At 38.8% G+C, this 15778-nt stretch overlaps 1 protein-coding gene across 7 annotated transcripts in view; it reads left to right on the top strand.

Annotated features, from left to right (window-relative positions):
* The window catches only part of LOC148895833 (adhesion G protein-coupled receptor D2), a 100062-nt gene that overhangs the window by 25583 nt on the left and 58701 nt on the right, over positions 1–15778 (top strand). For all 7 annotated transcript variants that reach the window (XM_089000243.1, XM_089000242.1, XM_089000248.1 and 4 more), the window contains one exon: positions 10652–10693. In XM_089000243.1, the coding sequence (XP_088856369.1) occupies positions 10652–10693 (42 nt within the window). The remainder of the gene's footprint in view (positions 1–10651; positions 10694–15778) is intronic.

The raw sequence follows: 15778 nt of genomic DNA, 5'->3' as shown, positions 1-15778 counted from the left end.
CAAAAATGTGTCCACTCCAGTGCCAGGATTTTTGTCATTGTTACTGAAATTTCAGGACCCATAGAATATTGAGTTGTAGGACTGGCGCGAATGGCTGCCGCTGCTGACGCGCACAAAAAAAATCCCTGTGTCCTTAAGAGTTTTGAAAGGTGCTTAGAAATTAAATGTATTATTATTATTATTATGATTATGATTATTATTATTATTATTATTATTATTATTATTATTATTATTATTATTATTATTATTATTATTATTACATAAACAATCAATACAGCGTTAGAAACCTTAGACTCTCTTCTTTCATCAGAAGAAAAAGTTAATTCCTAGATCATATGGGTTTGGAGTTATATGAGCTTGAAATGAAGGTGGCTGTCCAAATTACAATGCAAGACGTAAATATTTGTTTATTTTGCACTTTAACAACACCTGAAGCTGGAACAAAGCACGAACATGAAAAAAGGGGAAATGCTGCCACCTTGTGCCAAAGAAAAACATCGCCAGAGGCCAGGGTCAGTGCTTTATCGGCACCCAAGCATGAAAAACCAAAACCCAAAAAAATTGGGAATGGCAGTCTACGTCATATTTTCATTTCCTGAATACATTCGTGAATGGCAGTGAATGAGTTCCAGATGAAATTATTTTGAATCTAAAAATACACATGCATTTTTAAGAGTACTTAAATTCAGCACAATAATACGTAAATCCTTGGTTATTGGTACTAGAGTTGTACACTCAGGAGGCCTTTTTGTGACCCAACACAATGTGATGTCCACGCAGTAGCCACTTGTGTATTGTACTGCAATTAAGTATTGTGCGAAGGCCGACTAAACAGTCACAATGTGAGATAAGAAACAACAGCTCACTCCAGGACTCTGATTGGGATGGAGAGGGTTGTCTCCACTGGCCTTCCTGAAGTGGCCCCTGGCTCATCCCGTACAGATAACTTAGGTCATTTCCTATGTGCATCATTGCGCACAGATATATGTTCCTCCCACTGAGTGTTTACAGCCATACGCTGATTCCTATTAATCTGCTTCTTGTCAAGACGTGGTGGAGGGTGGATCCTGTAGGGTTTGTATTGAACTCATAGGCCACAGAAGGTGGCTAAAACGTTCAGTCACGCACACAAGCAGGCAGGCATGCACGTATGCACACACGCGCGCGCACACACACACACACACACACACACACACACACACACACACACACACACACACACACACACACACACACACACACACACACACACACACACACACACACACACACACACACACACAGTCAACCTGAAAGCCCCATCTGACAGATTGCACCAGGCCTGGTCCTCTTGTTACACTGAGCAGATGTGGTCTCACACTTGTTTTCCTTGGTAATTATCCCTTGATAAGTGAAAGCATGTGCCAATCAAACAGCTTGGCTAGCAAGAGCAGTTCCTGAGCCACGTTAGGGAAAGAGCGAGGGAGGTAGAGAGACCTATCATCTCTTCTCCTCTTTTTTAAAGCACAGTGTCATTTCAGTCATTACTACATTAAAGGCAATCCTTGCCATGGTGTGAGAACAGCTGCAGGACTGACATCATTATCCTCGTTTGACTTTCAAGTGGTTGCAAATTTGATGATTATAACAGTTAACACTTGTCATGTTAAATTATAGCTTTATGTCATGTGTTTTTGGGAGGTGTGTGTGTGTTGGGAGTGGGTGGTATTTAACAGCCAAATTGTAAATTCATTTAGACATTGTCCAGTAACACATTCACATCAAGTTGAATGATAAAATAGGTAGCACGGTGAAATAGCGGCGAGAACTTATGCCTCGAGTGTCCTTTCACATTTCAAACCCAAGATATGGAAATATAAGTGTAAATCCTTGTCACTTATTCGCCGTAGGCCGTTCGACTACTGACATTTTTGTTGTATTTTCATATTCACTGTCAACCCATGTGAACACAGCTCTATATCTACTTTCATTTTAATAATTCATTCTAATTCCATCAAGTATTTCATCAACCCACTTTGTGCTTTGTCAAAACATAACTGAACTTGGTTTTGAGAAAAAAAAGTCTCTGCCTCCAAATAAAAGCCGGTGATAACCAAAACAAGAGAGAGAGGGAGAATAAAAAAACAAAGATATATGAAGTCTTCATGTCGTTGAACTACCATTCATTTTCACTTTAAGGACCTACGAACCGTAGTGAAGTGTGATTGCATGTGACAGTCACCAAGTCTGCCTGTTTATCATGATGGATGCGTGCTGCCACTTGGGCTGTGCAGCGCACAATCCCATCCTCACACAAATCTCTGATGCAGGGACAGCCGCTTCAAGAAGACTCTTGATATAGTAACACACACACCAAATATTAAACAATTAACGGACTGACTAGCAGACCTTCGATACAATCATTTATTATATCCTACTTACTAATTATAGAATTAATGGTTTTCTTCTCTGGTTATTCCAAATGCACTTAAAGGAGTGGTTGGTGAGACTATGGTCCTGTTATGTTTAAGATTATTTTTGTACATGTTGATTAAAAGCCATTCTGATCCTGTAAAAGGACTAAGGTAAAGATTTACAATGGGTAGCATGGATTTTTGTAGAGCTCAATATGTCCCCATTCTCAAAATATGTATCAGTAAGTTCCCATGAAATACAAGGTCACATGTACAATTCAATAATAAAGCACAAGGCACACCCATTGACCATCTTTAACCCTTAAAATATGAAATATGCTCTGTCTTTTCCTTTGTCTGTGCTGCTCGCAGCTCCATACTTGGTGATCTTGACACATGCCATTAACCTCAACTCGCCTCTCCTCAACTGTGAGACGGGAGAGCAAAGCCATCCCATAATAATACATGTAACAATTTTTTTTTTCCCCCTGTTTGATACCCAAAAGCAACTTGCTCAGATTTTGCATATTGCATCCATTTGTCATTGCTCGTCAAGGACACTGCTACACAGTCTTGTCAGCGGTGCAATTTTATGTTTTAGTTCAAACGGTGCTGGTTGTGCGTGTGCGTGCGTGCACTTGTATTTGTGTGTGTGTGTGTGTGTGTGTGTGTGTGTGTGTGTGTGTGTGTGTGTGTGTGTGTGTGCGTGTGTGTGTGTGTGTGTGTGTGTGCGTGTGTGCGTGTGTGTCCAGAAAGTATCATTCAGGCAATTTTAAATTTGTTTTAATGCCTACAAATGTGTGCATATGATTTAGAAGACACATTTCTCTCCTGTGCCAGAGGAGTAGACCAAGGGCAGATATTGTATTGTTCCTTGAGCAAAATATTCACTTTTTATGGACAAACAGATGATAAAGTGAGGCTTCCTCTAAGCACAAGCATGGATTATATAGCTCATGTTAGTCATATTCTGTAGGTTTAGGACACCCCTGCAACCTACTCATGGTTTGTTGAAAAGTTTTAATGAGTGCACTATTTTCTGGCACATAGAAAAATGACAGGCAATCAATCGGAAAAAACTGTCTAATTCACTTTTCGCCATGACGTGTAATTGGTATCAATCATCATCAACTCCTCGAATAAATATGGCCAGTTGGGCCACATCCGTGATGTCAGTGCTCTCATCAATTGCCATGGAAAATGCAATCAATCCTCTCTGCTATAGTATTCCTCGTCAGGCTCATATTGGCAAAAGCTTGTCGCTTCTCGGAACATACAAGTTCAGCCGCCTTCATCATGCATCGTTGAACAAAGTCACCGTCGGCATACGGCTTTGATGCTAATGCTATTTCGCTAGCAATGAGGTAGCTGGCTTTTACCGCTGCTTCACTGACTTCTCGGCTCCGGATGAAAGTTGACTGCTGTTTCCTCAGACCCGCCAGCAATTCGTTAATCTTTTCTCTTCTCAGTTGTCCTTGCAACCCGTCATATTTTTCGCCGTGATGAGTCTCGTAGTGGCGTCAAATATTATATTCCTTCAATACCGAAACTTGTTGTAAACACACCAAGCACAAAGGTTTTCTGTGCATCTCTGTAAATAAATAGGACGTGGTCCATTTTTCTTTAAAAATTCTACACTCCTTATCTACTTTTCTCCGTTTGGATAACAACATTTTGGCTAATGAGGGTGTAGCGGAGAGGTAGAGACCAATGTATTAAAACGTCGAAACAAGCAGCAGATGGCGTATTGACACCGTCTACTGTTTTCAGTCTGTCTCAGTGATGCGGCGTGTCCTCTACTCTGATGGAAAGAGTGCGCCACTTAGCGGATAATCCATGAATTGCAGCGAATTAAAAATATTAATTCCATGTCTTTTATGCATTTTTCCACTTTCAAATTATCCTGCGGGCCTGATCGAACCTCCTTGGGAGACGGTTCCGGCCCGCGGGCCGTATATTTGACAGCCCTGGTCTAGACACTATAAGCCAGTGTTGTTTTTGCAACATGTGCATTGCCCTGATGAAAAATGTTTTACAAAAATAAATTTTAGAGTTCTTTTCTACACCCCCGCTATCTTTCGTGTTTATTTAATCATGAACACAAGTAAAGGAAAGCGCTCATCTGTTATTGCTACTGTAACGTTTGTCGGTGTGACGTAAAATCGATATGACACACTGTTTCAGTGCTACGGGAATGGCAAACGTCATTTGTCATCGACGGGCAATCAAGATATACAATTCATTTGAGTCCATTTCAATCGGCAACCTCCACCATTTATTGCTATTTTGTGGTAGCTGAAGAAGTGGAACAAAAATGAATTTAAAAATGATGATGAAAAGACAACCTTGCCAAGCCCAATTCATCTTCCAGAAAGGGACTGTGATGTTTTGAGGATGTGTATTGTACTTTTGTTGACATGCCTTGCCAGTAAAACGGGGAGAAAAATACATTTTTTGTTTGGTCTGTACTCATTGACGGGTTTTCTTTCTTCGTGATTTTGAAATATATTTTCATGTGTGCTCTATATTGCACATTGAGAACATTTAACAATAAAGTTGACCTGAACTTTAACTTGATGTGTATAGACAGTACTCAATGTTTTTTTTGAATTTATTAGATTATTCTAAATGTATTTATCTTTAAATTTAATTATTAATAATAATAATACATTTTATTTTAAGCTCCTTTCACACTCTCAAGGACACGTTACAGTCACAGACAAGCATAGATACTATAATAAATAAAATACAATTGCAAATAGAATACAATAAATAAAATACAGTTATAAATAGAAACAAGAGATAGAGCTACACAGAAAATGCAATTTTAAATTGGTGGGTTTTGAGATCGGATTTGAAGGTGGGAAGAGAATTGATGTTACGAATGTTGGGAGGAATTGAGGTACAGAGTTTGGGGGCAGAGCATCTGAAAGCTCTGTCCTCCATCGTGCTGAGACAGGCAGGGGGGGCACACAGAGGTGGAGGAAGTAAGAGGATCCGAGGGAACGAGAGGGAATAGACATTTGAAGAAGGTCAGATGGGTATGGGGGGCAAGGTTATGGATAGCTTTAAATGTATAAAGAAGCATTTTAAAGTTGATTCTCTATTTGACCAGCAGCCAGTGGTGCATTCATTTAAATGATTGAATTAATGGATTGCTAAGATCTGATCTCAACTTTGTGCTTTTAAGTTAATTAACAAAGTTTCTATTGCATAGATATTGCTGCATGCAAATAAAATAATCAAATACACATATTTTTTTTCTTCTCAAAACCAAACAATTGATGAAGGAACCCATCACAGTACTTAATAAATCAAATATTTGTGGTCTACCTGTCGAAAATATCTTCTCCCATCTATCTTTTACATGAAATGCTGTTAATTTTAAGTAATGGAACTCTACCATAAACCTTATGTTAGTGTGTTATGCTCTGTTGTCTGTCACTGTTTACGTCAGAGTTACTGTTGTGTTTTGTTGCGTCCGGCTCACCAGGACCCAAGTTGTATCACTGGTAGCGAGCAACATCTGTTTTGGGCTTGTTGTTCCTCTTGGCTGCTTTTCAATTGGATTTCCTCAAGCAGGGCCGAAAGCTGTCACCTCTGCCAGGCTCTGTTAGTGATCACTGCCGGCCCCTATATTAAATACGTGGTTCAGGGCTAAGCGAATAACTCTCCCTCCTCTCCTGAGCCATCGCACACCAATGAGTGTAGTTTCTTCCAGCATCAGCTTGTATGTGTGTGCGATGTGTGCGATCCCACTATATCTATAGACCCAATAGTGGCACACACACTTTGGGGTGTCCCACTCTAATGTGACAGTAGAGTCGAGTGCATTTCTCTCAAAGAATGACCAACATATGATACAATAAAGTCAAAGCTCTTGCATTGCTGTCGTGGTATTAAACAATGCTGTTGTACTGTAATGAGTTCTTTCGGTGATGTGCAATTTGTATTGTTTATTGATTTCCTTGATGATCATTAAAGGACAATCGACGTCACTTTTTTGTTTCCTACCTGACATCAGAAAAACGTTTTATAGCATCTAAAATACCCAAAACACGCAGTATGATATTTTTATTTAAATGCAAAACACCAATAAAAATGACTTAGTATCCAAAATCTGCAAAAAAATGAGCTGCGAATTGGGCATTTTCATAAAGTCCTGCCCCCAGTTCGTGACGTCACGGCAAGACGTCTTGCATTGCTGGAGAATGAAAACAATGGCTTCAGATTCGGAGAATATGCTTTCTTGTTACACATCCAGTTATGAATATGATTAAAATAGTTCTGAAGAGGAAAGCATACATGTTTGCAATTGATTAAATAATTTATTCCGTGCCATTTTGAGGCAACATTGAGGGGAAATGTATCACCCCAAAAGAGGCTGAAAATGGCGTCCAAGCTCCTGTGATGAATTAATCAGCCTTAGTTTCCACAGGCCGATAAATTCCTTCCATGAAGCTTGGTCACCCGCTTCTGGCGGCTTTTTGGTGCAACACGAGGTTTTCAGACCAAACAAAATACCAAAAAAAGTACAGCAAAATACCATGACGTGATGGAAGGACTACTATAATGTGTCTTTTTTCGGTCAGGGGCATTCCTTCAGTGATGTCACGTACGGACTCGTCACTAACTCAAAAACAAGACTCCCTGAATATTCAGCACGAGTCTTAAAACGTAAAATATAGCTATATGCGGTGGAATCTTTGTAAAATACGCTCAGTAGAAGTCATTTGAAGCCATTTTACAAATTATGGACACAACTTGAGACGTCGGTTGTCCTTTAAAATGTGGAGGACAACTGTGGTTGATTTGGAAGTGCAATACTAACTTCTGGTGTTTTTAGTAACTAAACATGACAAATTAGGAATATTGTTATCAATTAGTCAAGGGCAATTTAATTTATCAAATAGTTAAGCAGCATTGTAAAGGACACTCGTCTGAATGAATGACACATATCCGTCGTCTCTGCCTTAATCTGGCATTATATACGAAATAGAACTCAGGCAGGGAAGGCCTGCAGTTCTTAAGATGTTAAACTTTACGATTTCCTAGAAAGTACACCAATGTCCCCTTGGGATCATTTTTGTTGGCTGGCCAAGTATGTAGTACTCTGGCCCTGGGTGGACATGACCAACCTGAGTCATTCTCTGGCCACACCACACATCATTTTTTTCACTGCTTTTTGATATATTTTTGAATGCTAATGCCAAGGTCACGGGTTCAACCCCTGTACGGGCCATCTCCTTTGCTGACTGAGTGCACCTGATCCACCATTTTACCTATTACATGTGTGGTTGTGTAATGACACCTATGGCCGTTTAGCTCAGTTGGTTTTTATTATACTTGTATCTATATTATCTATACTTAGTTGATGTGATTAATTGAATTACAGAGGGAATAATACTTCTTATGGCATATGTGTAGCCTATATGGTTCTTTTTTATACTGTACATGTATTTAACTACTATGTGATTGTCTTGAATTGATTTATTGTATTCATCCATTTAGAACACATACTTCAATGACCAACTCTGGTTATTTGGCCAATAATGGGGCTCATAAAGAGGACATTAAAATACCTCGGCTGTTCTAATTTCACCACAGTGAACCCAGAAAATTAGAGTGAACAGCTTTAGCATTTGTTTCCAATTAGTTTTACTTATACAACCAATGCCCAGTCATGATCTCACATTCATGTTGAATTTTATAGGCTGATTGGAGGCTTTTTGCCCTCCTCTTTATTCTTTTTGTTCTTTCCATTAAAATGATCATGTCCTGTCTCTTGGTTGTGGATGTTAAAGCGTGCACGGGGAGGTGTTTATCTCATCAAATTGACAGCAGAGCAGCCTGGCTGTCTACCTGCCTTCATATGGTCTTGCCAGCTTCTCTGGCCAGCTGGAGCTGTTAGACAGGGGTGAATATGAATCCAGGACCTGCACAGCATCAACCCGGTGCTTCACTGCACTGACAGATACTTTGATTTGACATGCCATGGGCAGCTAAAGTGAAAGTTATGTACACATGTTAATTAAACTGTTTATGCATGAAGGGGTCAGAGACATTAGCAAGTCCCAGTGCAGAAGTGTGAATTTCTTGCTCCATCATAGCATTTTCACCTCCTCTGTCTCTCATTTTCGTAATGATTACCAGGTGTAAGAGCAAATCCCCTCTGCCCCATACTCCCCCTTTTTTGGGCCTGGTATGGATGCAGATTTGTGAAGTGTCTCAAGTGTTTGAATCTAGCCTCGGGTCTAAGTTGCTAAAGTAGCTCCCTTTTATTTTTGTGGGTGTTTCAAAATCTCAGAGTGGTTGAGGTCTGAAGCTTCAGAAAAAAGAAAAGCCGGTCGGAAAATGGATGGATGCTGTGCGTGCGAGTGAGTGTGCGTGTGTGTACATTCATACTGTATATACATGCATGTATACATACACCCTACACATACCCTTTGAGTCAATACAAATACCGTTGGCCTGCCTTGATAACATCACTTGACACAGAACTGAGTGATATGAATTCTTGCAAATGCTTTTTCAATCGGGTGGATCAAACTCCGCTTAGAAGCAAATCCTTTCTTGTTGTATTAATTTTATGTGTTGCATTGCATTGCATTGCATCACTCCCTGGAGGATGATTGTTTTTGGTCAAACACAATGTTTGCTGGATTTAACTTTTTAAACATACAATTGTTCCATAACTAGTTGGCTGCTAATTAATTTATGCTGTGTTGTTTGATGTGCAGTATAGCAATGTTTGAGAGCAACAATGACCATCATTTGCATAAATTTGTACCGTTTGCTCGAGAGTTCAAAAGAAACAGGACTTGGTTAAGAAACGTGCACACACATTTAAATAATGTGCCCCCATTTTATTTGTGTTTGTTTACAGGGAGAATATCAATTTATTAACATTTTAAACAATCCATCATTATTGTTGTGCCGCCATTTATTTTTAACTCAATTATTCTCTAATCGACCACTTTTCTTAATGTGCGCAGGATGCTTTTCCCACTTTGTTCACTGTACGACAGAAGATTAATTACAAATACGAGCAATGATCAAAAACATGGTAATCAACTGGAAACAATGTGTTGGGAATTGCACTTGTAATGCAATACAGTCGGTAGCATATTTCTGTGTGATATTTAATGTGTGAAATATATGTTCTTCTGTACACACATATATATTTATGCACTTGCAGTGTGACTGAGAATGATACCCACATAATGCACTTATATGGGCCAGCATACATGTCTTTTGTCATTCCATTCTAAAGTCTTGCTACCATTATACTTAATTACCATAACATACACATTTGAACATGTCCTTAAGTATCGCATGTTTTTGTCTTCATTAAAATATATACAACCAGTCAACACAAGTTAGATTATTAAATGAAAGGAAAAAAAACAAAAGAAAAGCAGCAGCAGATATCGTGCTATTCAACATGTTTGGTAAGAAGTCAAATTATGTATATAATTATAAAAATAGGCAGCTAATCACATACAGCATATAATCGTGAGGATACTTTATTAAAGAACTCATCCTTTGTTGATGAACTTTTATACAGTTTTAACCACCATTTCATTGTCCTTCTTTCGTGGCAGTTTGTCACCATTTTCACTCAGGCAATAGGTTTACAATATTGCCTGAACAAAGATTAAAAAATAAAATAAAAAATGTATGTGACCAAAAATGCAGCCTTTATACATTCAAGGGCATGGTGGGTTCATGGTACAAGCCACAGAGTTCATTGAACATGAAATATTTTTTTAGGTGTCATTTTTTTCATTATGTTCGTCTCCACTCCCATTCACTTTTTTCCTCCAATGGTTTTTTTCCTTGATGGTTTTGAGAAGCTTGAGTTGCTCTCTTTTTGCACCTGTGTGTTTTTGTCCATATATTTTAGTATGTCTTTGAATCTCAAATTGTGTGTATTATGTCTGCTTGCACTTCATCATTACGTGTGTGCGGTTTCTTTCCTACCTCTGGCACAATCTGAAAAAAAGGCGCTCTACTTTGGGTTTGAATGTTTTGTGAGATGGTTGGAATGAAGGACACTTTTATTGTTGAGGATATAAAGGGCAGCAGTTTGGAGAAGCTATTCACATTTTAAGCGCAACTTCTCATTTTGTAATCTATTCATCACTGCAGTCATTAGGAGTGTTTGTTTTTGTTTTTTGTTTTTTTTTATGAAGAGAGAAAACAAGTGTAACAACGTTGTTCTGCCGTCTTATAACTCTCTCTTTGTCTGTTTGCAGGGCTTGTTCATCTTCCTGATATATGGGGTGTACAACACAGAGGTAAGTCTGCATTGTGTCTCAAGGCTGTCGCAGTGAATGAGAGAAATGACAAGTTTCTGATGGGCTCAATGGTTAAAAGCTGTGCCGGTTGGGGGACAGCGTGTGCGCGCGTATATGTTGAAGGGATGGTGGGTCGGGGGTTGTGCTTGCCGTTGTGTGTGTATGAGACGGTTGATGGTGGAAGGAGTTCTGAAATGGAAAGGAGGGGGGACTTCTTTTCCACGCAAGCGTCCCACTGCCCTTCATGCTTGGACTAACTTATATGCATCCGAGTCCGACCATTAAACACTGACACGCCGTTGTTCTCAGCCACTCATTGCTCACCTACATTACCTAATATTTCACTGCCTCTTTAAGTTTTTAAACTCACGGCCCTCCATTTACAATCCTGACAAAGCTGTTGGCCGGTGCTTTGCGGTGTCCCGAGCAGTCTCCATACATACGACGGAGGAAGAAACATGCAGCAAAGGACTAAAAACGTATCACGCTGAGACGCTGCATTATTACAATTTAGATAAGGCCTGGCTAACTGACAACAGTCATAAATGCAAATTTATGAGACACAGCTCGTAAAAATCACTCTTGGACAAAAAAATGTCTTAGAATAACATTTAGGTCTAAGATTCCTGTTCATATAGACCCTTTGTTATGATTATTTGTTTTAGTTCAATAGTTACCTTCTGGTTTGATCAGGGATGCACAATGAATTTGTTCGTACATATTTGTTTGTTTTAACGTTTATCTACTGTCTTTTGTCTTTTTATTTTGGTATAATTTCTTAACTGTGTATATATACATGTATATGACATACAGTATATGATGTTGGTCTTAATCCAAATCAATTAAAAAAATGTTCAAAAGGTACCTTCACCTGGTTAACTGTTATAAAATATGACTGTGATTTTGATGCGAAAACTAAAATCCAATATATTTCTGACAAACGTACTGTGTATGTTCTACACCAGCGGCGCTCATTACGTCGATCGCGATCTACTGTCGATCGCAGCGTGACAGTAAAAAAAAAAACATTTGTCAGCCTATCAAACGTCCCGTCACTTGATTGACATACAGGGCAACCATTCAGATGACAACTAAATTTTGACCTTTAGGTCGCTGCGTATGCGTAAACAAAGGCGCTAAACACAGCAAAATTTACAAGCTAGTCAGCGAATTACCTCAGATTTTAAGCCCTTGCTAAAACATATGGTGATCAAAATGAGTGAGAAAGCTGGACCAAGTAAGAATGCAAAAACATACTGTACTTTCATACGGAATGGGAGGTGGACTTTTTCTTCACGATGTCATTTTCAAAATGTGTATTGCCCAGTGCAGGCAGACTTACCATTGCATAATCCACCAACAATCGTTATGTGCTAAAATGCTCAACATGAGGAAATGTGCTACCTCCTTGACTGCATTATTCGGCTCCACTTATGTATGTGGGTCAGCCTTTTCCTACATGAAGATCATTAAGTCCAAATACCGTTCCACCATGACTGATGAACATTTGGAAATGTGCTTGAGGCTGGCTGTCAGCATCTACTGTCCGGACTATGCATCCCTGGTTGATTCAATTCAGTGCAAGTCATCAAAGTAAACTCAGGTAATTACAAAAAAAATTATAGTTATTTATTATGTTATGTCTATATGATGTGTGTTGTGCAATATTGGCTTATTCAGTTATGTAAGGTACATCAACATACATTGTACATACAAACAATCCTTAATACATTTGAAAATAATTATGTTTTGCATTTTTGTAGTGGGTAGATCATTTTGACTCGGTTGTTTTTATAAGTAGCTCGTATGCTGAAAAAGTGTGAGCACCCCTATTCTACACAGTAAGCCAGTGTATTTTTCCTGTTTGGTGGGACAAAATGAGTATTCGGATTATTTTTTTACTATGAAAAGCAAATATCTTCAGCCAGTATCAAAATTAGACATCTCAATTAAATCAGATCTTAATATGAAACAAATAGGTAATTAAAAGGTGACCCGGCCAGATGTAAATATCTATTGTGATTAGTAATGAGCATTCATCAGTTTCCAAATATTTGCCTTCTTTCAATTATCTGGGTGATTTCCTTTCAATTCTCATAGTTGTTGTCCATCAGTTAAAGGTGAGTCACTGACAAAGCAGAACAAGGGCTAGCACTTATCTCTGTAAAATAAATCTATGAAGCATTCTTGCTCAAGGGGCTTTTTTCAATGCTTTGAGATTCCTTTTCAGAAACTCAGGCTATCCTTGACCTCAAAGGTTGTTGCAATTTGTAATAAGTGTATGTACACATGCCGGGCAGAGGGACATGACCGTGCAAGCTGAAGCACGCTCCTTTTTAATGTTGGCAAATAATGAAATACAGTACTCTTGGTTTTGGTCAAATCAAACAAACCCTTTTATAAGCAGTGAAACATTTTGTATTTCCTTGGTCTTCGTTCAATTTGTTCTGACAATTGTCAAGGATTCTTATCAAATTGTGGATATGCCTTCACTCGCATCTAATATATTTTGCAATAAAATGCGTTGGTAGCTACAATTAGCTTACACAAGAATGTCAAATGATGCTCATATGAGTGCAAATCAGGTTGTCCTGAGAAAAATTATTTTGGAGTCAGCTGCAAGCTCTTCCTTATGTATCATATGTCTATATTCAAAACTATTACAGAAGTAAAATTCATCAAAAGTTTAAGTGAATTACATGCTGCTTCTTCATATGTTAGATTGTGTTTTCTGGTTTGATGGGGAAAAAAGGAGAAAACGGTCAGGCTAAAAAAAACAGATTTTTTTTCTGTTGATAGAGTAGGTTTGATTTGTATAAACCAACTTGAATGTTTTAATAAGTTAAAAAAGTACTTTGATATGCTAAGGAATTCTGCCTCTCTCTGAAAAAATACACGAAGGCGAATTTCTGCATTATAAAATTGGCATGGAATGAGCTTTGCCTCTAATGTACTCAAAATGTTTTTTTTTTTTAATACATAAATCACTAATTGCCTGAGAATAGCTTCCCATTATTCATTGCAATTAGCTTTTCCTTGGTGGTCACCTTGTATTAAAACACTTTGATGACCTTTTATTTCCATCAGCTCCAAGGATGTTGGCAGGTGTTGTCAGCTATGCAGCTTTCATATGTTAATTGTTTAACTTTGCATCATTGTGAAACCTTGAGTGTGCGCTCAAGCCCTTAAACACATAAGCATCATCTAAAACAAAGCCCTTCCCTTCATTGTCAAATGATTCATTAAGCAGTGTCATGTAATTGCCTCAACAGGAGGCGGCTTTTGATCAGTGAAATGTGCCCCCCCTACCATTAAATAATCGATGATAATGTCTCCCGCATTTGCACTTGTTGCGCATCTTGTCAAAATTAGGGGATAATTATGTGCATCGGATGTGCAGAGACAAGCAATGTTCGCTCTAATTTTTCATGTGTCTGAGCAGATACACAAGCTCCCTGAGCACACTGAGGACCACTGTGAGCAACATCAGATGTGTTCGCTGTGGCGCGTATGGGCAGGGCACATTCGATTGGCTGTGTAGCGTACGGCATTATTGGATGGACACCTGTCACTCATTGAGTTACATTGCAAAATGGTACATTACATACGGGAGACATTATATATATATATATATATATATAATTGGTCTAATTAACTAGATTAGTTTCTAAAATTAGATATTAAGTAATGCATTTCTGTTTTATTTTATTTTGTGCGCTGCATAGATGTTCATGCGCGCTGAGTATGTGCAACCAATGCGCGATTATGCACGTGCGCAGCTTAGAGGGAACATTGGACACAAGCTTGACATCATGGCGTTGCTCTTCAACAGTTTAATGTGTATAAAATGAATGTAATTGCTATGTATCGATGTGCGTATTTATTTAAATATACAGTAAAGTCTCGTTATATCGATATTCAAGGGAGTACGAAAAAATATCGATATAACCGGGACTATCGATATATCCGATCCTGCGCCGAACTGCATTAAACAAAAGCCGCCAAAAGAGGGCAGCCAAGCGCCATATAAGAAACGGAGCTGGCCATTAGCTCCCTTTTTTTTGGGTCAGAGATGTTCCCCCAATGTTGCCTCAAAATGGCACATATAATTCTTTAATGATTGTAAACATGTATGCTTTAATCTTCAGAACTACAGTGTATTTGAAACATATTCATAACTGGATATGTAACAAGAAAGCATATTATCCGAATCTGAAGCCATTGTTTGGATTCACAAGCAATGCAAGACGTCTTGGCGTGAAGTCATTTTTATTTGCATTTGAATAAAAAGTGACATCGGCTATCCTTTAATACACAGTATGGAATGTTAATAATTTTCAAAATCATCGCGCTTCAGCAGACAAAACAAGAAACATTGTTGCAAAAAACGATTGCATTCATATACAGTACAGTGGGCATGTACATAACACAACAGGGAAACTGCAACGCTTACTTACTGTATTATGTATACAATTTAAAAAAGTCATCAATCTTCTTCTGCTTCCCATTTTTACCTTTTAACACAAACACTTCAATCTCGTCTGCTACACACGAGCTAGCGTCTGAAAATGAAAATGGCTTTGCTACACGGGTGCTGGGCACGTAACCAAGTCACCTGACCAAGTCGACCAATGGCGCGACTGATGGCGTGACACGTAACCAAGACACGTGACCAAGTTGACCAATGGCGCGACCGATGGCGTGTCACGTGACAAAGTCACACGGCCAAGTCGACCAATAGCGCGACCGATGGCGGCTCATGTGACCAAGTCGACCAATGGCGCGACGGATATATCGATATAAACAACAAAAATGGCCGGCGGGGGATGAAAAGGAGCACCGTAATAACCGGATTATCATAATAACCGGGTATCGTACTAAACGGTACTAATTATACATAAAAAGACTAGAAATGTGCAAGGGAAATGAAAATAGTATCGTAATAAGCGGTACTATCGATATAACCGATATCGATATAACGAGACTTTACTGTATTTTGAGACAAATGTCATCCGGCTTTACTAACAGCGCATCATGTGGCAAACCCTTGATTGGTGCAAATTTACAGCCAGGCGGACACTATAT

This window comes from Hippocampus bargibanti, linkage group LG07, assembly GCF_051943395.1.
Source record: "Hippocampus bargibanti isolate YZ-2025 linkage group LG07, ASM5194339v1, whole genome shotgun sequence".
NCBI classification, from domain to species: Eukaryota; Metazoa; Chordata; class Actinopteri; order Syngnathiformes; family Syngnathidae; genus Hippocampus; species Hippocampus bargibanti.
Note: the sequence above shows the minus strand (reverse complement) of the source record. Positions and strands in the feature narration are given on the sequence as shown.